Genomic DNA, 23,979 nt, shown 5'->3' with positions numbered 1-23,979 from the left:
TTATTTGTATTCAAATGTATTTTCAAAAAGATTTCAAGATTTGACACAGGCACCGAGAAACAAAATGAATTAAAACAAGTATAAACAGGTCAGTTATAGACTGACCTCTATTTGAAATATGTTAAAAAATATTTCGTAATACATTTTAAAATATGACTGAGGTAAATTTTTTCTTTAATTCAAGTCTTCTCAATCATCTTAAAATACTTGTGAGCTGAACTCGTGCATTAAGGCAAATCCTAATTTTAAATATTCATTTAATTGCTGAACTGACTCATTTAAAATTGCTAATCCAGATAGAGTTTTTATAAAAAAAACAAAACAAAACAAAAAACATTTTATTGCTACAAAGGGAAACATGGTCACAAAAAGCATTAAAGCATATCTTAACACAAATTACTATTCAATATCCAATGCAGTAAAAAAATACACAGAGCACAAAATACTTGCCCAATTTCTCTCTTCCAGGGTAAGTATTCAAAACATTAATGCACACTAGAATATAATCTCCCAAGAGCAGCATTTAAGTTCAAATGATTAGAATAGATATACTAACAATACACATCTGTTATCCTAACACCAATAAAGTAATAAAAATTAAGCTTAAAAATTATACAAACAATTTATTGAATCTAAGTTTGGTAGCTATAAAAACTAAACTAATACCTTCATTTTATTAAAACAAATGCCAAACATTTAGAAATTATATAAAACAAATTTTAATGTGTGGAATGCATGCAACATGGTGTTAAGTCTTATATTTTAAACTATTAAAATTCTTACCCTTTTCCACATTAAGACAGAAATTTAAAGCTTTTTTTTAAATCTAATACCTTATATTTAATTTTCTTCAGGTTGGTCAACAGGGAGGCTGACATGCTCTTCCTTTGCTGCTTCTTCATCTCTTTCCGCCACTGCCTCTCCTTCTTTCCCCACTCCTCCTCCTTCCCCCACACCCTCTCCTTCCCCTACACCCTCTCCTTCCCCCACTCCCTCTCCTTCCCCCACTCCCTGTATTCCTTCACCTTCTCCCCCTTCCTCTACTTCCTCCACTTCCTGTGGTTCCTCTACCTCCTCTGGTTCCTCTACCTCCTCCACTTCCTCTACTTCCTCCACCTCTCCCACTTCCTCTTCTTCTTCCTCTTCTTCCTCCTCCTCTTCAATAGGTTCATCAATCTTTTCTTCCTCCTCTTCATCTCCTTCTATTTGCTGGTCTTGAGAATGATCTTGAATTTCAAAAGGATTCTCACCCTAAAAATATAAGGAGAAACAGCTGTTAAAAATCAGCATTCATTTTTATATCAGTGAAATTTTTACACTATATCATCAAAATAAATATTTTTAAAAGCTTTTTATTTTAAGATGACAAATCCACTAAATATCTGTTGAGTACCTATTCATATCAATGTGAATATAAACATTACTGAAGTCATTACTTTATACTTCATAAACTAGAAGGCTGAAAGGCCACATTTTCTTAACTGAATTTCTAAAATTGTGTGTGTGTCAGTGTGTATGTATATGTGTAAGACAGAGAGAGACAGAGAGAAGGCAAATATATGGGTTTTTGTAGAAACTAAGTAGATGAAGCAGAAGATTTATGTTCTACTTAATTATACTAGTAGATGCACTACTCTTGTACAATATCTTTTAAAAACTCAAACAAAAATTATGTACCTTTTTCTTTAAAAAAAGTAGACAAATCTCTAATTCACTAAACATTCACAGACACAATTCCATTTTAATACTAAATACTTGAATTGTGTGTCCAGATTTGGTCTCAAAAACTGAACACATCAAAAGGCTATATTAACATAGCAGGAAATGTAGAGGCAATGAAGTTTATTAGGCAGAAAAGTGTGAGACTGGTGATACACTTTAAGATAAACCAGGGAGGACTGTGCAGGATAAGTTGGAGTAGCAGGACAAAAAATACTAGTGGCAAGTCTACTCCAATAGCCCAGGAGAGGAAAGTGTAAAAGATGTGGTGACACCATTAACAAGAATAGGTAAAGTAGGATGGGAAAGGGGAAGAAGTAGGTATAGGCTATACATACTTAGAATTTCAGATGCCTAAATGACTAAAAGGCAGCTATACATTTGCAACTCAGAAGAGTTCAAAGACAGACATTTAGATTTGTGAACTGCTTGCAGACAGTGAACGGTGAAGCCAAGGTCTAAATGGAACAACTCAAAGGTGGAGCTGGGGGAGAATGTAGAAAATGGACATTTTCATAGGATTTTATTCTTGGTGCAGAAGTTAGAAAAGAAGCACTCAATATAGGGGGAAACCCAGGATAGCAAAATATTATCAAGCAAAACAAAGTTACAAGAATAAGTGATAGATCAACAGTGACAACTAATGCAAACAAGAGAACAGAATTGAAAAAGGTCTGTAGAGTTGATAATCATTAGTTTTGTGAGGGTACTTGAGGGATTTATTATACTATCCCTTTTATTTCTTAAATTTAAAATAATAAAGAATAAAATACTAATTTTTTTATTTGAAAATTAGGTCACCGATAATCTCACATCAGTTTCAAAGGGATAAGTAAAAGTTAAAACACCAAGAATTGCCCAAGAATTAATTGCCACAATTTTCTGTGATGCTCTCAAAAAACAAAGGCCCAGGTACTATATACTCTGCGATTTTAATTTAGTCAACTGGTGGAGCTCTGGCTAAAAAAAAAAAATACCTGAATCAATTTCAGACTTCTTGAATCAAAATTTCCAGGGAAGAAGTTTGGTAGCCCGCATATTTAAGAAGCATTTCAGAAATATTTATCAGAAATTATTGGAAAACCCTAATTTAGAAGGTCTTAAAAAGGGCTTGAAGACTTCCAGCAAAGATGGACGCCTAGACACACTGCGTCTCCCTCCACAAATAAGAAGGAATACAACTACCTCAAAACTAAAGACAACCATAAATTCCAGAAAATCAAGCTGCATGGAAGTCCAACAAACAAAGATATAAAGAAATACTCATCCAGACTGGTAGGAGGGGCGGAGCCTGGGCGGAAAGGACACGGTGTGGTGGTGGCAGCAGTGGCATTGGCAGCAGCAGCGGCAGGTCGGCAGAAAACGCAGTCACATGTTTTAAAAAGTTGGAGGGACACTGGGGAGTGTTCCCAGCCCCAGACCAGGCCACGCAGCTCATGGTCCCAGAGCCAAGGAAAATAAAGCCTCATTGCTTTTGACTGTGCAAGCCAGTAGGGGGTTGGAGCGGAGGCAGAAACTGCCAGTCTCTCAGCAGAGTCCACTTGTTTAAAGCACCCCCCCACCTGGCCCTGGTCCTAGAACATCCGCAGACTCACCAACTCTGGGAATAGCAACCAGGGCAACAGCTAGAGAGGCACCAGTCCCATACGGAAGTGGGATAAGTGCCTGGGAATAGCAGCCAGGGCAACAGCTAGAGAGGCACCAGTCCCATACGGAAGTGGGATAAGTGCCTGGAAAAGGAGCAAGTGTTGAGCAGGTGACATTGTTCCCTCTCAGACCCCTCCCCCACACAGAGCGCCACAATGTGGTAAAACAGGTCACCCTCTACTGACAAATACCTAAGGCTCCGCCACTTACAACGTAACAGGAGCGACAGCTCTACCTAAGAAACAGAGGCAAACACAGGAAACTGCCAAGATGAGGAGACAGAAAAGTATGGCCCAAAAAGGGGAACAGATCTAGGTTCCAGTGGGAGAACTAAGTGACAAGGAGATAGCCAACCTAACAGACTCAGAGTTCAAAACACTGGTGATAAAGATGCTCACAGGCTTGACAGATATGCTTAAGTACAGCAAATGCGTAAGGGAAGATGTGAAGGCTATGCTATATGAAACGAAGAAAAATCCTCACAAAACCAATGGTGAAGGGAAGGAAACCAGGGTTCAAATCAATGATTTGGAACATGAGGAAGAAAAACCAGTCAACCAGTACAAAATGAGGAAACAAGAATTGAAAAAAAACGAGGACAGGCTTAGGAGCCTCTGGGACAACTTTAAACGTGCCAACATCTGAAGAATAGGGGTGCCAGAAGGAGAAGAGGAAAGGGTGAAGCCAAAGAACTTATATGCACAACCCATGGACATAAACTAAGGGAGGGGTGAGGATTGCTGGAGGGAATGGGGGTACTGGGCAGAGGGGAGCAAAGGGGAAAAAAATTGGGAATACTGTAACAACATAATCAATAAAATACACTTAATAAAAAGGAGGTAGGGGGCCTGGACAGATTTTTATTTGATTTTAGCCTAACAGGTGATTCTAATTATAGATCTCCAATTGAGAACTACTAGGTTAAAGAGTAAAGGATATAGAGGAAGTGAAGAGCACAATGCAAGGTAAACTACCTTTTCAGGTATAACCAGAGACTGGGAAAAATTAAGTCATTTTTAGTTTAGGAAATTCATTAACATGTCTGTCTGGGGAAGAGAGCAAAATAAAGAGGGGAAAAGTCAGATGCAAGTAAGGAAAAAGATAACTGATGAAACAAGAACACAGACACACAGACAATGGGCAAAAAATGGCATTTTTCTTCTCTGATAACAATAAAGGTGCGGGAAAGATATATAAATCTATGGTAGCAAGGAGAGAACTATGGAGTTCACATTTAATGGTCTCTATCTCCTAAGAAAAGAAAGAACTAATACGGAAAGTGAGGGAAGTAAGAATGAAACTGGGATATGTCAAGAGTGGAAAAATTTTGAAACAGTCACTATAGGAAACATACTACATTGATAGGTAATAAGTTAAATTATTGTGAACTGCAGTGAAAATGTGCAAGCATAATATTGGCACAATTCCACAAAATTGTTAGCAAGACAGTTAATAAAGCAAATGGTAGATGGCACAGTGCTGGGAACTGGTAAGTGGCAGAAGAACAGATAAGAAGAAATTTTAGAATAGCAGCACTCCACTGTTTTTACAGCTGACCATGAGTGTCCAGGCCAGGGAGTAAAGGGAATAAGATGTCAGAGAATTGGGAGAAACTGATGAACTAACTATCTTCATGGGACAAAGATTAAAAAGGGTATTTTGTCAGACTGAGAGCACTTGAAAGTGAAAGTTCTAAGCCATGACCAGAGCTGACTGCAAACAGGATAATCTGGGGAATGACAGTAAGGAACAAAATAGAGAGGAATGCTGAAAAACGGGAAATCATTGAAATGTGATTTCAGTGCTTCTTGAATTTTAATGCAAATGAATCAACCAGAATTTTGTTAAAATGAAAAATCTTATTCAGTAGGCCTAGACATCAACTAAAAATGAAACTGCATTTCTAAAGCTCCCAGGTAATGCCAACATTGCTAGGCCATGGATCACATTCAGAGTAACAACGTCCTTGAAGCATTCTCCTCAGTTCAGGTACTTTCTCCAGAACAGGTCCATGAGCAAGACACTCCCACCAGTGATGTCTCTTTTTCCATGAAGTGATCCTAAGTGAAGCCTGAAGTCCCTATGTAGAAAGTCTAATTTGTATTCTTCTCTCATTAATAATTATTTTCATACGCTCAATAGAAACCATTAACTTCTCAAAAGTTTGTGATATAGCAAGGATAAAAAACTAATTTTGCCCTGGCTGGTGTGGCTCAGTGAACTGAATGTCAGCCAGCAACTCAAAGAGTCGCTGGTTCAATTCCCAGTCAGGGCACAGGCCTGGGCTGTGGGCCAGGTCCCCAGGTGGGGGTGAGTGAGAGGCGACCACACATTGATGTTTCTTTCGCTCTCTTTCTCCCTCCCTTCTCCTCTCTCTAAAAATAAATAAATAAAATCTTTTTCTTTTTAATCTAATTTTTTCTTAAATTTTTCCTATCTTTTTTGATGTCACATCTCCCCAAAAATTGGATCTCAATTAGTACAGCATTCACTTTTTTTAAATGGTGTCAAGAATGTAGTAAACAGTGACAAATATGGTTAAGAAATCAGAAAATAAGGCCCTAAGAAACAAGCTGAAAGAACTAAAATTTATTCAACTTGGAAGTCACTTGGTCGAAGGATAATTTAGTGGTCATTAAGGTATTATAAACATTGACAAAGACACCTACTACTAAGAAGGGCTCCTAGTGGCTAACTGGGCTCAAATTAAAAAAAGAAAAAACAGAGCCTAGCAGCTATTTCTACACATGGGGCACCACACATAAACTGCACTTCAGAAAGAGGCCTACACTGAACTGCCTGCCCGCACTGTGTTTCTGCCATCTGTGCCAGCCCTTATAAAGAAGTTCCTAGAATCTTATTTCAACCAATAGGAGAGGATTTCCCTATCCAATCGGAGCTGCACAACTCTGGACAAAGTGACTATTCTAACCAATCAGGACAGTGCCTTTTGGACCAATCCCTGCAAGGATTTGGAGTCCTCATTTGCATGAGGATGAACCAATCAGGGACCATGAGTGGGGACTTCTCTGTCCATACCACACTACCCCTACCTCAGAGAGTGCACGTTCCCTTTCCACCAAAGACTGAAGACTGGCTGTTTTGCTGGCTAAGCTGAAACACTGAAAATGTTTCTCTAGAACAGAGCAGAGCAGACCAGAGTAGGCCAGAGCAGCCCTGCAGAGAACAGAGCAAACTAGGGAAGTGCAAAGCAGACTGTCAAGGAGCAGAGCAGAGCTGTCTAGGTGGAGAGGGGCGTAGCTCCAGGGCCGCCTGGCCCCAGAACTACCTCATAGCTGTGTTGCTTTCACAGCCATGTTGTATCACAATTGAACTGTTTTGCACTGAATAAAGTTTTCTTCAACGCACCCCAAACTGGAGACTCCCACTGGCACTGAATTGGTGCCAACAACTCTCAGTTGACATTCCAGATCAGGCTTCTTCACAGAGCACATGGTTAACCACAACAGCAAAAATTTTTTAAAACTTCTCTAATTTTTAAAATAAAGATTTACTTACTAATGTAAATAAGAGACTTTTGTCAATCTTCAACTTAACAAATAAGCTCTGTGTATGATGATTTAAAATAAGGTATTATTTTATAAAAACTCAAAAACTTGCGCTGGCTGGTGTGGCTCAGTGGATTGACTGCTGGCCTGCAAAGAACCAAAAGGTCGCTGGTTTGATTCCCAGTCAGGGAACATGCCTGGGTTGTGGGTCAGGTCCCCAGCTGGGGGCATCCGAGAGGCAACCAATGGATGTTTCATACATCAATGTTTCTCTCCCTCTTTCTCTCTCCTTTCCCCTCATTCTAAAAACAAATAAATAATCTTTTTATAAAAATTTTTAAATAAATTTTTTTTTAAAAAAAGACAGCCCTGACTCGTGTGGTTCAGTGGATTGAGCACAAACCTGCAAACCAGAAGGTTGCTGGTTCGATTTCCAGTCAGGGCACATGCCTGGGTTGCAAGCCAGGTCCTCAGTTGGGAGGGTGTGAGAGGCAATCAATCAACGACTCTTTCACACACTGATGTTTCTCTCCCTCTCTTTTCCCTCCCTTCACCCTCTCTAATAAATAAATAAAATCTTTTTAAAAAATTTAAAAAACTCAAAAACTGAAATCTAATTTTTATTTCTATTATTTCCTGAATAATAAGTTCTTGTTTCTACTATAGGTACCATAATATGTAAAGAAGGATCTTATGTAAAGAAAGATTCCTCAGTACTATAGGGCAAAAACTGAGAGAAGCAGTTGGCCAGGTATACCTAACTGTTCACATCTGAGTTTCCTAACATTAGGGGCAAACATTTCTCCTGGCCTCCTGATTCCATGAGGGGTGTTTTTCTGAAACAACATAATGACCTCCTGCTTGCTTCCTCTCCAACTTTATCCAAGGAAGAGGAATGACTCAGTCAACTAGTATACTTGGAAGAAGAAACTGGTCATGCACAACCCACTCGCTTTTGAGTTCCTTCTTTTGGATCTTCCTAGCAATAGAAAGGGTACATTCTAGACTGTTCTATGCCATGTGGTGAACTAGGAGAAAGTTGTTGCTATCCACCTAAACCAGTAAAAGAAGTTTGGGGGGAGAGGGGGTTCATAAGTGTACCTAATTCAGGAGTGCAATATTAGAAGGTCCACATAACTACATATGTAGAAAGTCATCCTTTTTCTAAAAATCAAGAATAAAGCTGATGCCCAGAGCAGTGTGGTTCAGTTGGTTGGGCTTTATCCCACAAAGTGAAAGGTTGCCACTTTGATTCCCAGTCAGGGTGCATGCCTGGGGCACATACAAGAGGCAAACTATCCATGTTTCTCTCATTCTCTTTCTCCCTCACTTCCCCTCTCTCTAAAAATAAATAAATAAAATCTTAAAAAAAAAAAAAAAGGATAATGCTAACTTTTGATCTTCTATCAGGGTCCTAATGTATCAAATAAGCCAGAGCTAGAAAGAGGTTGAAGGAAAAATGGCTTATTGCTCTCTCCCCACCACAATTCCCAAGAATTTGAAAAAACACATGTTTTACTTACATGCAAGATATAGAGTAAAATTCATCCTAATGTTGTACTATATTTAAATATCACAAAGTTACTATGTCACCATTTAATTATTACAATACAACAATATAAGCTAAGGAGTTTATGCCCTAACATCTTACCTTAACAAAACGTTCATATCGTGCCTTCACTATTGGATTATTCAAAATGCTTGTAGCAGTCAAGACACTCTCTCTTTTTATTTGTTCCTTATAAGCCTATGAAAAAATAGAACATACTTAAGTACTTGAAAACCATGTCAAAAAAATTTTTTTTCATAATTAAAACATTGTATATTCAAATCCTTAGATTTAAGTGATTTACTTTCTGGCTAATTAAGCTATAAAGCAACAATAGCTACTATGACCTAATGTAAATCGTCTATGGATTAAAACAATGAGATACAATGAACATCAGCTTCAACTACACACACCCTGTCACCAGACCTTAAGTGTAGATCTTCTAGACAGTTGCTTTCTCTCCTCTCCGTTCTAGCTCCACCTCCCCCAGTGTCAACTACTCCAACTATTGATTTGCATGCTACCAAAAAAGAAAGAATAATTTTTCATACAGCTAATTAGTCTACCTCTGGGCTGTTTTATACAAAGGAGGAAAGGTAATAACATGCAAGTCTAGTTTCAAAAAAAGTGTCAAAGAAGTATCAAAAGACAAACATTTTTAAAATATTGTATGTGCTCAAAGTAGCTAAAAATGTCTTAAAAAGTCTGAGTTAAATGGGGTTCACTTCCACACAAAATATGAATTTAAGACCCAGGTATGTTCTATTTAAAACTTAAGGCTTTAATATTTGAATTTTTATATTTGCTTTTTTACACAAATCTCACACAATATATACTTCATTTGAAATAAAATTGACTAAAAGCAACCAATATAGAAGCAGAAATATGTTTAAAAAAGGAAAACAGTTAATTCTTCTAGAATTTTTGAGTAAATTCTACTAAAATATTTAAGAATAGATAGTAACTGATAATCCTACTTTTTAAATTTATTTTTCCCAACCACAGAAATATTATAATCAAATATTTCCTTTTTTTTTGTTCTATAATGCATACACACGCAATCATTTTGTACCAATTTTTAAAAAATGTTAATAAAAAGAACAATTCAACAACAGCTATGATTTCCTGAATGCCTACTATGTGTGCCAGGCACTATTTTAAGTGCCTTTTATATTTTAATTAACCTAATGATTAAATAATCACATAAGAGTAGAATTAATATCCATCCCCACTTTACAGATAAGGAAACCTAGTCAATTTACATATTATATACTGAGCCACAATTCAAATCCAGAAACTCTTGCTCTAGAACCCACAATCTTAACTAGTGTCCTCGCTGCCTCTAGCTATCTTTACAGTTATTCACACATGAGATTAAAAGAACTGTGCACAACAGGAAGGTGTGAAACAAAGGCCTTTGAAGGGCAAACAGGGATTGAAAAATAATTTAAAAATTACATTAGGATAGGTCCAAACTTACCTGCTTCCCTTTGATATGATCAGGAGACTTTAAGTGTTGCTGAACTGAACTATGTAAAGCAGGGATATACACACTACAAGCACTGCAGTGAACAGTCTCCACTTTCATCATGTGATCATCTGCAGTAACACCTACAAAAGCAATCCAGTTAGTCATACAAATATATAATTCATATATTCTTGTTCAGACAAATCATGTTTTACTCTTTTGTTTCCATAATTATTTATACTCCTTCTTCCCAAAAAAGGATGGGAGTATTTAGGTTTATGTTGAGTTGTTTTGACTATATTTCATAAATCTGCATATATTGCTTTAAAATATATTGGTAAAAGATCAAAATTATAAAGTATAATTATATTTACTAATCATGTTATATTACCAGCTCTGAAGCCTGTAAGTACATCTACAAAATGAAATATGAAAGAAATGTGATTTTGTAGTAAAATAAGAATGTCCGTGATTATGAATGTGTGTGGGAACAGGAAAAATGATGTCAAAATTGGACTCATAAGTAACAAAATATATGCTGGATATTGAAAATGGTAATTGAGGTTTATTACAGGTGAAGAACGTATAAATACTGTGTTGGCCAAAAAGTTCGCTTGGTTCTTTCCATAAAATGGCTCTAGTAACGCTTAGTTGTATTTAAGTTAATTCTAAACAATTTTGTTATTAGATTGTATTGTGACAGCTGTCATATCAGTGTGCATTAAAAAAAAATCAAAATTACTAAATTTCTGTGTAGCCATTTTAATATTGAAGATGGAAGAAAAATGCAGCATTTTCAGCATATTATGTTTTATTATTTCAAGAAATGTAAAAATGCAACTGAAATGCCCAAAAAGATTTGTACAGTATATGGAGAAAGTGCTGTGACTGATCGAATGAGTCAAAAGTGGTTTGTTAAGTTCTGTGCTGGAGATTTCTCGCTGGTCAATGCCCATGGTTGGGCAGACCAGTTAAAGTTGATAGCAATCAAATCGAGACATTAACTGAGAACAATCAACATTATGCTACACAGGAGACAGCTCACATACTCAAAATATCCAATCCATAAAGTTACTGGTAAAAATGAAAAATGACCATTATTTTATTTTATTTTTTAAATTATTTATTTGTGTTTATTTATTTATTTTATTTTTAGAGAGAGGGTAAAGGAAAAAGAGAGAGAGAGAAACATCACTGGGTGGTTGCCTCTCACTCATGCCCCCAACTGGGGACCTGACATGCAACCTAGTTATGTGCCCTGCCTGGGAATCGAACCAGCGATACTTGGTTCGCAGGCCAATATTCAATCCACTGAGCCACACCAGCCAGGGTTATGTCCTTTATTTTATAGAAAAAAACCAAATGGACTTTTTGGCCAACTCAATATATGCAAGGGATATATGTTTTTAAGATAAGAGCATAGGGAGGGAATTAAATGAGAAAGGAGGACTGAAAATAGAAGAGCAAAGGTCCTTAAGGAGATAAGAAGGGATAAGACAGAGGACAGGTGGTAGAAGTATAGTAGTTCCTCTCTAATATCGCAGTTCACTTATCGCGGCCTCACTGTATTGTGGGATTTTTTAAAAATATTATATTTAATTATTTACCGCCGATTTTTCGCTATATCACAGGATTTTGCGGTACTGTATATGTATGTTGTTAAAGTTACGTAGGTTTAAGAGTGTAGAATATGTTTAAGAACGTAAGTAGTGTTTATAAAAGTGTGGAAAAGGTTAATAAGGAAGTGGGAAAGGTTAATAAGGGACTGGGAACAGTTTATAAGTGTGTGGGAAGAGTTTATAAAGCCTTAAAATATATATAAATACTAAAATAAATGTAAGGTTCCTACTTCACGGATTTTTACCTATCATGGGAGGGTCTAGAACATAATACCCGCAATAAGTGAACTAATACTATACTTCCATCCAGAGGTTTCCTCTAAAACTGAAGTGAAAGCCAAAAGAGTAGAAAGTGGTAAATTTTTAAGCATAAGAACAGAAAGTCAAAGTTCATTTCTGATAACCCACTCAGGGATACCATGTACAACTAACTATGTACTTAGTTAGGGCTACCACATATAACTATGTACTACATCACTCTAGTGGGCATCATTTACATTGAAACAGGTTATGGTATAAAATATACATGTGAATTTCTAAAACAATCTATTTAAATATTTACCTTCCATAACATCTTTTTCAATTACTTTGACTACTTCTGTTTGATTATTTGTCTGTTGCTTACGAATAGATGTTTTCTTGAATTTATTTACCATACATTCCTAGAAAACAAAATAGGAAGAATCCCAAAAGTTATCAGTGAGCACTTAGCATATGCTCAGCACCATGCTCAGCCTATGAAAGATAACAGTACTTGTTATGTAAGAACAAATATCTGTTCTCAAGAAGCTTACAATTTTGCCGAGAAGACTATCAGCAAGTACTAAGAAACCACAGAAAGTTTACTTAAAATGTATTTTAGGCACATAGAGTAAGAGAAATCAAAGGGAGCTGTACTAGTCAAAAAGTCTTCTTCTCTGGGTGGGTGAGTACTTAAGTCCTAAATAACAGGGTCCAGGTTAAGGAATAAACTACATAAAATTTTAATTAAGGGACATAATTCTACAAGGATATGGATGACTGAATGATCATTGTATTGCTAACCTTCAAACAATTCCATCTCTTCTGCCCAAATGAACTATATGCACAATTAGTAGTCCAGCTCCAGCACGTTCTTTAAGAATCCCCAACTATCCTCCCTTACTCCAAACCCATTCAGCCTACACTATCATTCTTGGCCCTTCCACTTAACTGTGTTGTCTGTGTACGTGTGAGTGCATTCTATTTCCAACTGTAGTCTGTTCATTGAGAGCAGTGCCTGTGTCTTCACTGCCTGCACAGCACACTTCATAAGTATTCAAGGAAAATAGCTGAACTGATGACTACACACTTGTAGTACAAAGGACACTAACCCTGGTTCTGCATTCAGAATCCGCCACTTAACTGAGTCATTTAAACTGTTCTGAGCACGATCTTTCATGATAAAAAGGAGTTGTTATGAAGTTCAAATAAAATATCAAAATACCAGCACAATACCACATACAAGGACCCTCAATGGATAACAGCTGATTCTGCATCAATAAACAGTTGTTAAAGGAATTCTTTTCCTAACACCTCTGCCAGAAATTACTGTGAAAAACATAAAATGTTCTCTCAATTAACAAATCTAAAGTCTATTGTAGAAGACAAATTCACATCTAATTCTAAGCTAATTATAAAATAACTTTAAAGAGTAAATTAAAATTTTAGAAACATGAAATGTGAGATGGAGAACTCTAAAAAAAGAAGAAATTGAAATGTCAGATAAAGTGCTTTTCACTTCAAAAACAGCTACTTACATGCAAAAACTCCATAACTACTTTATCAAATTTAGTTTGTTTCTGAATATGATCTAATGTTTCCTGGTGCGAAGGACTTTCCAGATGCAGTTCAATATCTTTTTCTTCAAACGTTCGAAATTTACAAAATGAACATGTGAACGCCATTCTATAAGGGGGAAAAAAGTTTTTCTTTAAATATTACCTTATTTACTTACTGATTTCATAAAAGATAACAATAAAACTCATCTTACTAGCATCAATTATTTCCTTTTTTCCATTTTATGGTTGATATAAATATAGCTTAAGTTTAAAAAAAAAAGTATTTCTTTAAGTACCTATTTGGACAACACTATCATTATACTATTATACTTTGCATTTCTGGCCCACACTGGAGCTGCTAGGTATAAAAGATGGAATAAGTGTACCTACTTAATCTAATCCTAAACTCTCTACGTCAAGCCTAGATCAGTTAAAAAGCCAAAGCAAACCTTAAGAAGTATCAATTTCCAAAGTTCCACTACTTGTTTTACAACTACTTGTTCCATCCCCCAGTTTCCAAACCACTCTAGAAGTATCAATACAGCCAGGTGGAGTATCAGACAACCATAATTCACTCCCTTGGAGCTCTTGGGTGATCAAAAGTCCTGCTCCCTAAAGACCGCTTCAGGATGACTAACAGTCCTGGTCTGACAAATGCATGCATTTAGAAGCTCAGGAGCCATCCCAGAATGAATTCCCCCTTTTTCTCCCATTGAAGTGTTCTTATCTTATATATTCTAGTTATTTCCTTCTCCTTGAATTATGACAACAGTTCCCTAACTTGTCTCCAGTCTCCATTTTCCAATTAATTCCTTACACTACTATTAGATTTATTTTCCTGGTTAAGAATAGGGCATCTGGCCCTAGCTGGTGTGGCTCGGTCAGTTGGAGCATCATCCAATAAGCCAAGGGTCACAGGCTCCGTTTTGGCCAGGGCACAAGGCTGGGTTACAGGTTTGGCCCCCGGTCAGGGTGCATGCAAAATGCAACTAATAGATGCTTTTCTCTCACGTCAATGTTTTCCTCTCCCTCTCTCTCCCTCTCTCCCCCCTCTTTAAAATAAATAAGCATGTCCTCAGGTAAGGATTTAAAAAAAAAAAAAGAGTATGGGATCTGGAGCCAACTGCTGGGTTTATATCCTAGCACCCTTATGTGACCTAAGACAAGTTAACTTCCTCTGGGCCTTAGTTTTCTTAATCTTAATGAGATGAGGATTTAAAAAGTATATATAGCCCTGGCTGGTGGAATTCAGTGGACTGAGCACTGACCTGTGAACCAAAGGGTCACTGGTTCGATTCCCAGGCAGGACACATGCCTGGGTTGTGGGCCAGGTCCCTGGTTGGGGGCAAATGAGAGAAAACCACACACTGATGTTTCTCTCCCTCTCTTTCTCCCTGCCTTTCCCTCTCTCTAAAAATAAATTTAAAAAAAATTTTTTAAATACATATAAAACCCTTAAAACAGTTCCTGGCATGTAGTAATTATTCAATTAATTATTACTTCCTAAAGAAGCCAACAGCACACTACTGCTCACTTCATGGACTCCTTAAGGCTCAAAGAAAAAAAAAAAGTTAACATGCTTTCAGCTGCCATTTAGAAAAGCTTTTGCTCTCTCTCTCTCTTTTTGCCTTTACTCACTAATACACATAACAGTATCTGGCACATATGTATGGCTTCATTAAATGTTTTAATTAACTTACACCTTTCAACCCACTACAGTCAATTTCAATCTACATAGCTTTCAATTTCCTAAATATGAATGAAACATCCCTGTTTCCTTGCTTTTTTACCTCAAACCATGACCATTACCTAACAACTACTGTATCCCCATCATTCTTAAATCAGTTCATATCCACTGATTCATTTCCCTGATGTTCCTGCCCTGCTATGTAGAAGACATCTCTCATACGACTACTTCATACTTCTCCTTTGGCACTCTCCACCATATACTGTTTGTCTACACCTCTCAGAAACCCATCCTTTTTAATCTGGTTCCCTACCTTTCTGTCCTCTTTATTATATTGAAAGCATTCAAATATCAAAAAAAAATATATCACAAGTACAGTTATTTATTGTCAATCTGTTATCCTAACTCAAAGTAAAACTGCTGTGATAAATTAAAATAATGTTAGATTATTTTAAAAGATTCTTATCCTAAAATGACAATTTAATTGCACTGATACTCTTAGTTATATCATCAGGTTTATATTTAGAATTAAGGAGAAAACAGCTAAGTGAAAGCTCATTTGTTTTCTCCAAATCACAATATATATTAACATGGATCTATGATAACCAAATCTACAACTTTTAATGGGTAAAGTATTCATAAGGTAAATAAATCGAAAAAAATAATCCTATAATATAAAATCATCTTCAGACTCCTACACATTTGATACGAAGCATTCATTTCAATTTATTTTTGCACCAAAGTAACTAAGTCCATTACCCTTGTCAAAAGAAAAAAGGATATCAGAGTGGGAGATACTCCCAAGGACCACAAGATAGATGCGCCTTAAAACTTCCTTTTACGAGTTAATTCTTAATAAGCTTAATCATGTTGTTTCTCAGAGCCCAACAAATCAGGAGTAACAAACCAGAAAGAACATAGCTAAGAATTATTAAATCTGGACACAAAGATTAAACAAGTAATACCTAGCAGACTAATATTAAAGATACTCTAATCGAACAAAAAAATCCGGGAATCAAATGTAACTGATTTTTCTTTTACTACATTTTACATAAATGAAACCAATGTATATATTAAAACCAAGTAACAACAAAGAGCATCCTGTCCAATATGGAAGAAAACTCATACATTTTTAAAGTATCTCCTTAAAAAGGTTTGTAGATTCTTCTCTTAAAATGTTATCTTTTGAACTAAAATACGGTTTTAGACATCTAGAAAATTCATATAGGTGAAACATTTCATTCCCTTCATGCTACAAAAACAAGTTAACTTTCATTCAGCAAAACTGTTCTTTAAATGGAAAAAACACTGAATTTATTTTTTAAATTTTATATTCTTTATTTCCCTAGCATAAGTTGTAGCTGGGGCAGATTTCTGAGGAAAACAGAATATCAATATTGTCTTTTTTAAAAATTTTCCTAGTCTCTTTTCTTTTCCTAGACATAACTTTACGTGTGTGTGTGTGTGTGTGTGTGTGTGTGTGTGTGTGTACAGCATGGGGCAAAAATAGATTTACAGTTGTGAGTAGGCAAAAGTTCATTCTTGTGCTATTATTTATTAATTATTGTATTATTTTCCATATGAACAACTGGGAACCTACTTTTTCCCCACCCTGTATTCTATTTTGGCTGCATTGTCTGCATGTTGTTTCAGGCCCTATCACCAATGGCCTAAGAGCCATGAAGGGATGTGTCTAACCTTACATATACTTGGTTACACTCTACTGCTGGTATTTGTTGCATGTTTGGAGTTATTAAAAATAATGTTGTAATGAGTATCTTTTTATATTAAACTCATCTCTTTTTAGGTTATTTTCTTGGGGAGATCAAAAATATTAAAAAATTCAGAACATTTTTAAAAACTGCTAAATTGCTTCCCAGTTGTTATAACTAGTCACCAAAAAATTGTAATAACTACACAGTCACCAAAAAATTGTAATAGTGCCCTTTGACTGCATTCTAGTTAGTAAATTAATATTTCTTTCCTAGTTGCTAATAAAGTGCTATACTATTTTTTAAATTTTCAGTTTATTTAATTGACAGTGAATTTCTAATATTTCAATATCTAGAAAAGCTAGTATCTACTCATTTACTCTTCTTTTTCAGAATTTTCTTTGTAATCAGGATTGGAAAGATCTGATACATTTGTAATATTTAGTTTTCCCGTCCAAGAATACCACTACCTCTCTCCATGTATTCAAATCTCAAAGACTTTGTGGTTTTCTTCATGTTATGACATATATTTCTTTTTAAGAATACTATATTTCTAGATATTTTTTTATTTTTGAATTACCATTATCAAATGGGACTTCTTTTTTTCTTATATTTTCTAAGTGGTAACTGTATATAAATATCAAAAATCAAAAGCATTCGTATACATCTTTGATCAAAACTTTTCATTTGACGCTCAGGAATTTTTTCACATTCCAACTGATTCACCTTTTCTAGAAAATGTTTTAAATTTTAATGAGCCCAATTTTCTGACTACTAAGCACAAACCTGTATCCATCTCCATATTTCTCACTGTTTTTTTCTCTTCTGCGCCTTTGTTTCTCTCGCCGAGCTTCAATTCGCCGCTTTTCTTCTTCTTCATGTTTTGGATCAATTTTTGCTAGAATATCAGACAAAGATTTCAAGAGTACAGATCATTTTTCTATTCTCCCTTTCCAGTCCCCAGGTCATAAAGTACAGACATACAAAGTTTACTTAGTGATAGTCATCTAAACTGAACTCACCAAAAGAAATCAGTTCAAGATTACCTAGTACTTCTGAAAATTAATTTGAATACAATAATTATGAATTTTACTGTATTTACTTTTTCACCTATGTGATTATTTGCTGTATATATATTTAATCTGTTCATTATTCTTATTCTCATTTTAAGCACTAATATCTATGTCACCTAAAATAGAATTTTCAATTGGTGTGCTGCGAGAATTTTTAAAACATTAAGTGCCTGACTATTTAGTCAGAAGCACTGACCTCTTTTCCCTTAGACTGTCAAACAAACAAACAAAAAAATGACAACAGTCAACACAAGAACAGGTATCCAGTGTGAATGAATCCAAACTAATCCTTATTTTTTTTTTGTCAGATCAGCAAAAAACATATTTTTTGGTGTGCCACAGAATTTTAGTAATTAGTTTATATGTGCTGTGAGATGAAAAAGGTTGAAAACTGCTGACATAAAATCATCTTGAATACCACTTTAGGAAACACTGAAGTAAACTGACCCTGCATTAAAATGGAAATTAAATGAAAACTGAAGAGCTTTGGATACAAAAACTCATATATATTATAGTAGCTTTTCCAAAATTTCTTAAAATGTACAAATTCTAAAATAAAAGCAGATTTTCTCTTTTTCAAAAACATTTTGATGCAAATATAATAAAGTAATAAAATCCTGGTACAAAATTTACCGTTTTAACCATTTCCAAGTGAACAATTCAGTGACACTAAGTACATCACAATATTGTGCAACCATCATCACTAATTAGCCTCAGGACTTTTTCATTACCTCAAACAGAAACCCATATCCATTAAGTGGTCACACACCACTTACCCTTTCCCCAACCTCCTGGTAAATACTAATCTGCTTTCTGGCTTTACAGAATTCCCGATTCTGGATATTTTATATAAATGGAGTTGTAGAATATGTGGCCTTTTTGGTCTGGTTTCATTTATTTAGCATGTTTTCAAAGTTCATTCATATGTTGTACCATGTATCAATACCTCCTTCCTTTTTAATGACTGAATAATATTCCATTGTGTGGGTACATCACATTTTCTTTCATCCATTTGTTTGTTGATAAACAATTGGATTGATTCCACCTCTTGGCTATTGTGAATAATGCTGCTATGAACATCTGTGTATGAGATTTTGTTTGAATACTTTTCTTCAATTCTTTGATATATACACTCAGGAGTGGAACTGCTGGGTCACAGTCAGTCTATGCTGAATAATTTGAGGAACAATCCAACTGTTTCCCATAGCAGCTGCATTCCCAACAGTAATGTGTGAGGGTTCCAATTTTGAACAGGTTCTTTCTTATAATACATTTAACTAGACTTAAAAAAAAAAACTTATCTGGCCTCGGCCAGGTGGCTGAATTGGTTGGAGCATCATCCTGTACACCGAAAGGTCGCAGATTCAGTTCACAATCAAGGCAGATACCTAGGCTGCGGGTTTGACCTCGAGTAAGGGCACATACAGGAGGCAACCAATTAATGTTTCTCTCTCATATAGATGTTTGTTTCTCTCTCTCTCTCTCTCTCTCTCTCTCCCTCTCCCTCCCCCCCACCTCACTAAAATCAGTAAACATATCCTCAAGTGAAGATTTTTTTAAATATAATAATAAATAAAAAAACTTATCTGCCCTTAATCTTTTCCTTTTATGTACTATTTTCCTTTTGGATTATGTTTGTACAAATACCTAATATAGCCCTGACCAGCGTGGCTCAGTGGGCTGGGCGTCACCCTGGGAAGCAAAAGGTGACCAGTTCAATTCCTGGCTGGGCACATGCCTGGATTATGGGCCATATTCCCAGTTGGGGGCGTGAAGAAGAAATCAATTTAGTTTTTTTCTTAACTTCGATGTTCCTCTCCTTCTTTCTCCCTCCCTGCTCCTCTCCCTAAAAATAAATAAATAAAATCTTTTTTTAAATACCTAATACAAAACCATGAATACCTGGGGATTCATAAACTTGACAGTAAACAAATATTTAAGCAGCACTTGCTATAAAATATTTCAAAATTATATAAAATCAACACCTTAAAATCTAATATCTAGGTTATTCTTCATTTTGTAAGAGTTTAGGTGTATATTCTTTTTTAACTATCTTTTTTCTAAATATGTACATTGATTTTAGAGAGAGGAAGGAAGAGAGAGAAAAACATCTCTTGGTTACCTGCTATACAAACCCTGACTGCGGATCAAACTAGAAACCTAGGTATCTGACCTGACTGAGAATCAAACCCACAACCTTTTGGTATAAGGGATGACACTCCAACCAACTGAACCACACTGACCAGGAAAAATGTGTAATCTTATTAATTGACCATTTTCAATATCTTCATTCAATTTCCCTAAAACCCTCACTCTATGGAAAATCTACATGTATATGACTTCAAACTCAAACTAACTGCATTTCCCTTTTATATGCTATAGCTATGGTATATGTTGTCCCTCCAGCCAAACGACAGAACATGGTTCCTTTCCTACTGCGTCTCAACAAAGCATATGATCTATACTACAAGACCTTTTATTCCTGAATGTTCAGCACATACCTTTCAAAATGCCCAATTCATGCGTGACAGTAAAAGGCTGAATTGACTACAGAATTTTGGCTTCATTCTTAGCTACACTACACTATTCTCAAATATTGTTAAAAAGGAAAAAAAGATGGATTACATATATCTGCTTTAATGACAAATCAGCTTCTATATCAAACTTTGCAATATTTACTTAACTACACCTGTAAAATATATCTTTAGAATCTGCCCCAAGAAGATCGACTGAATTGCCAATTCTAGTAATATCTAGAGTGCATAATTTGGTAAGTAACAATCTGTCAATTAACACAGTATAAAAGATATCCCCACAACACACATTCTACTAACTTAGTATCAGGTATCCAGAATTCCAAAAGTATTATTTTTTATTAAACAATATAAATATCAACTTGCAAACCATGGCAGGAAAGTAAATTTAAGAACAGTATTTAAATCTTTCCTGAGTTCCATGTTCTAGTCCACATGTTTTGAGGAAAGAATCAAACATTAGTAATTTCAATTATTTTTTTTCAAATATGATACTTTAAGATGTCCATATAAGGAGGCAGTAAAGATGGCAAAATAGGCAGACATGGTTTGCCTCTTTGCATAACCACATCAAAATTACAACTAAAATATAGAACAAGATTCAGCCAGACCTGTCAGGAATAGAGGTGAGTGGAAGTCTGACAACTACTAAAGTAAAGAAACCACATCCATCGAGACTGAGTCGACAAGCTGGTGCCTTATCTGAAACACCATCAACCTGGCTAACTCTGTTTGACTTGCCTTGGAGATCCCCAGAGACATGGCCCCAACCAATGTATAGGCCCACCCAAGCTGTTTTTCCATATAAATGGCTGGTCTTGGCTCTTGCTTCACAACTTCCTACATATGATCAAACAAGCAACAGCAGCCTCAGTGAGCCCCAGGTTGGGCACTGGTGGCAGCCAACTTAGATTCACAGCTTGGCTTCATTGGGAATTTCCAAGCCCAGCACAAGTAGCAGCCATCTCAGATTGCTTTATAGCTCATGCAGGGTGTCCCAGGCAAAACACAGGTGGGGGCTGACCCCAGGGCCAGCGCACCTAGTGGACAGCTACAAACCACATCGGAGCATCACCACCCTGCTCCTGCACAGCTGATCCTCCACAGAGGGTGGAGGTTGGTGGTCTGTGGTCACAGCCAGTCCTTGTAGCTGACTGGCCTCGGTAATCCCTCCCATTGATCTGCCAACAGCAACCAAGGCTCAACTACAGAGGAGTTGAGCCCACATGAAGAACACACCTCAGGTACCCAGCCTGGGTGATAGAGAAGGCTGTGCCACTGGACCCTACAGGATACCTACTACATTAGACCATACTAACAAGACACAGAGTCAAAGCAGCTCTATCTAATACACAAAAACAAACACAGGGAGACTGCCGAATTTAGGAGGCAAAGAAATACAGCCAGAACAGAACAAAACCCCAGAAAAAGAACTAAATGAAATAGTTACACAACCTATCAGATGCAGAGTTCAGGACACCAGTGACAGGTTGCTCAGAGAAATAAGTATGGCCACAAGATAAAGGAAGAAGTGAAGTTATACAGAGTGAAATAAAGAAAAATATACAAGGAAGGGAAGCCAGGATTCAAATCAATGATTGGGAACAAGAGAAGGAATTAAACATTTACCCGGAACAGAAAGAAGAAACAAGAATTGAAAAAAATGAGGAGAATTAGGAACCTCTGGGACAACTTTAAACATACCAACATCTGAATCATAGGGGTGCCAGGCCGAGAAGAGGAAGACCAGCAAATTGAAAAATTATTTCAAAAAATAATGAAAGAAAATTCCCCTAATTTGGGGAAGGAAATAGACATACAAGTCCAGGAAGCACAAAGTCCCAAACAAGATGGACACAGAGAGGACCATACCAAGACACATCATAATTAAAATGCCAAAGGTTAAAGATAAAGAGAGAATCTTAAAAGCAGCAAGAGAAAAGCAGAGAGTTATCTACAAAGGAACTCCCATAATGTCAGAGGATTTCTCAAGATATTTTGCAGGCAAGAAGGGACTGGCAAGAAGTATCCAAAGTGATGGAAAGCAAGGACCTACAACCTAGATTACTCTATCCAGAAAAGCGATCATTTAGAACAGAAGGGCAGATAAAGTGCTTCCCAGACAAAGTAAAGTTAAAGGAGTTCATCATCACCAAGCCATTATTACGTGAAATGTTAAAGAAACTTATTTAAGAAAAGGATCAATGCTATGATCATTTAAAAGGCAAAAAATTCATAACTGTCAACAAATGAATTATTAAAAAAAATAAAAATTAGCCAACAACCAGAACAGGAACAGAATCACAGGTATGGAGATCATTTGGAGGATTATCAGCTGGGAAGGGGAACAGAGAGAATGGAGGAAAAGTTGCAGGGATTAAAAAGCTAATTGGTAGATACAAGACAGACAGGGAGATGTTAAGAATAGTATGGGGACTTCCAACCAAGATGGAGGCCTAGATTGACACTCTCCATCTCCCTCCACAACTAAGAAGGACTACAACTACCACAAAACCAGAAGTTCCAGAAAATAAAGCTACATGGAAGTTCAACGTATGAAGTTATAAAAAAGTGGTGCTTGTCCAGACAGGTAAGAGGGGCAAAGCCAGGGCGGAGAGGTCAAGCTGCGCTGGCTGCAGCAGCTGCAGCGACAGCAGCGGGGCAGTGGTAAGCACAGACACCCACATTTAAGGGGAGGCAAGAAGTGCCTGGGAAGCACCCCTGGCTGCAGACCAGACCTGTCAGCTTGCGATTCCAACGCCAGGGAAGGCAGACCTCCATTGCTTGGACTGTGAGGGCTGGAGGGCGTGGGAATGGAGGAGGAGGCTCCTGGTCTCTCAGTGGAGAGTGAACGGCAGGAATCCACCTTGGACCCCTGCCCCCACACAAAGCGCCACAGTGTGGTGAGAAGGGTCGCCCGGTAGTGACAAGTGCAGGGGGGCTCTGCCCCCTATAGTGTGGGAGGTGTGACAGCCCTGCCTAAGAAGCAAAGGTAAGCACAAAATTGTCAGGATGGCACAGATCATGATAGAAATCCCGGTGATGCAGCTGACCAGACAGCTAATATCTAATCTAAGGAAACAGCAGAAAGGAAATCTTTCTGAGGCACAGTTCAGAGCTCTGGTTATAAGAAAGCCTACAAACCTAACAGTGGATCTTAAACAAGACAGGGAAGGAATGAAGGCTAGTCCTGCTGAAATGAACAAAAACACATATGAAATAAGTGGTGAGGGTAGAAAAACCAGGGATCAAATCAACAAATCGGAGCATAGGGAAGGAACAAAGAGTCAACCAGTGCAGAAAGAGAAAACAAAAAGTGAGGAAAATGAGGAGAGGCTCAGAAACCTATGGGACAGCTATAAGAGGGCCGATAACCAGATCATAGGGTTGCCACAAGGCGAAGAAGAACAACTAGAAATTGAAAAATTATGTGAAAAAATAATGAAGCTGAACTTCCCTAACTTGGGGAAGGAAATAGACTTTCAGGTCCAGGAAGCACAAAGAGTTCCAAATAAACTGGACCCAGGGAGAACCACACCAAGACACATTCTAATCAAAATATCAAAAATTAAGGATAAAGAGAGAATCTTAAAAGCAGCAAGAGAGAAGAGAATTACGTACAAAAGGGTCCAAATAAGACTATCGGCTGATTTCTCAAAGGAT

General features: G+C 36.8%; 1 protein-coding gene across 5 annotated transcripts in view; it reads right to left on the bottom strand.

Annotated features, from left to right (window-relative positions):
- ZNF326 (zinc finger protein 326) overlaps positions 1 to 23,979 on the bottom strand; it is a 51,249-nt gene continuing 27,270 nt past the window's right edge. For all 5 annotated transcript variants that reach the window (XM_090269714.1, XM_090269713.1, XM_090269715.1 and 2 more), the window contains 6 exons: positions 17,496 to 17,607; positions 13,290 to 13,437; positions 12,074 to 12,173; positions 9,905 to 10,035; positions 8,527 to 8,622; positions 1 to 1,251 (listed from right to left, as the gene is read on the bottom strand). In XM_090269714.1, the coding sequence (XP_090125840.1) occupies positions 841 to 1,251; positions 8,527 to 8,622; positions 9,905 to 10,035; positions 12,074 to 12,173; positions 13,290 to 13,437; positions 17,496 to 17,607 (998 nt within the window). In that variant the 3' untranslated portion in view covers positions 1 to 840. The remainder of the gene's footprint in view (positions 1,252 to 8,526; positions 8,623 to 9,904; positions 10,036 to 12,073; positions 12,174 to 13,289; positions 13,438 to 17,495; positions 17,608 to 23,979) is intronic.

This window comes from Furipterus horrens, unplaced genomic scaffold (genome assembly GCF_987537825.1).
Source record: "Furipterus horrens unplaced genomic scaffold, mFurHor1.1.pri manual_scaffold_3, whole genome shotgun sequence".
NCBI classification, from domain to species: Eukaryota; Metazoa; Chordata; class Mammalia; order Chiroptera; family Furipteridae; genus Furipterus; species Furipterus horrens.
Note: the sequence above shows the minus strand (reverse complement) of the source record. Positions and strands in the feature narration are given on the sequence as shown.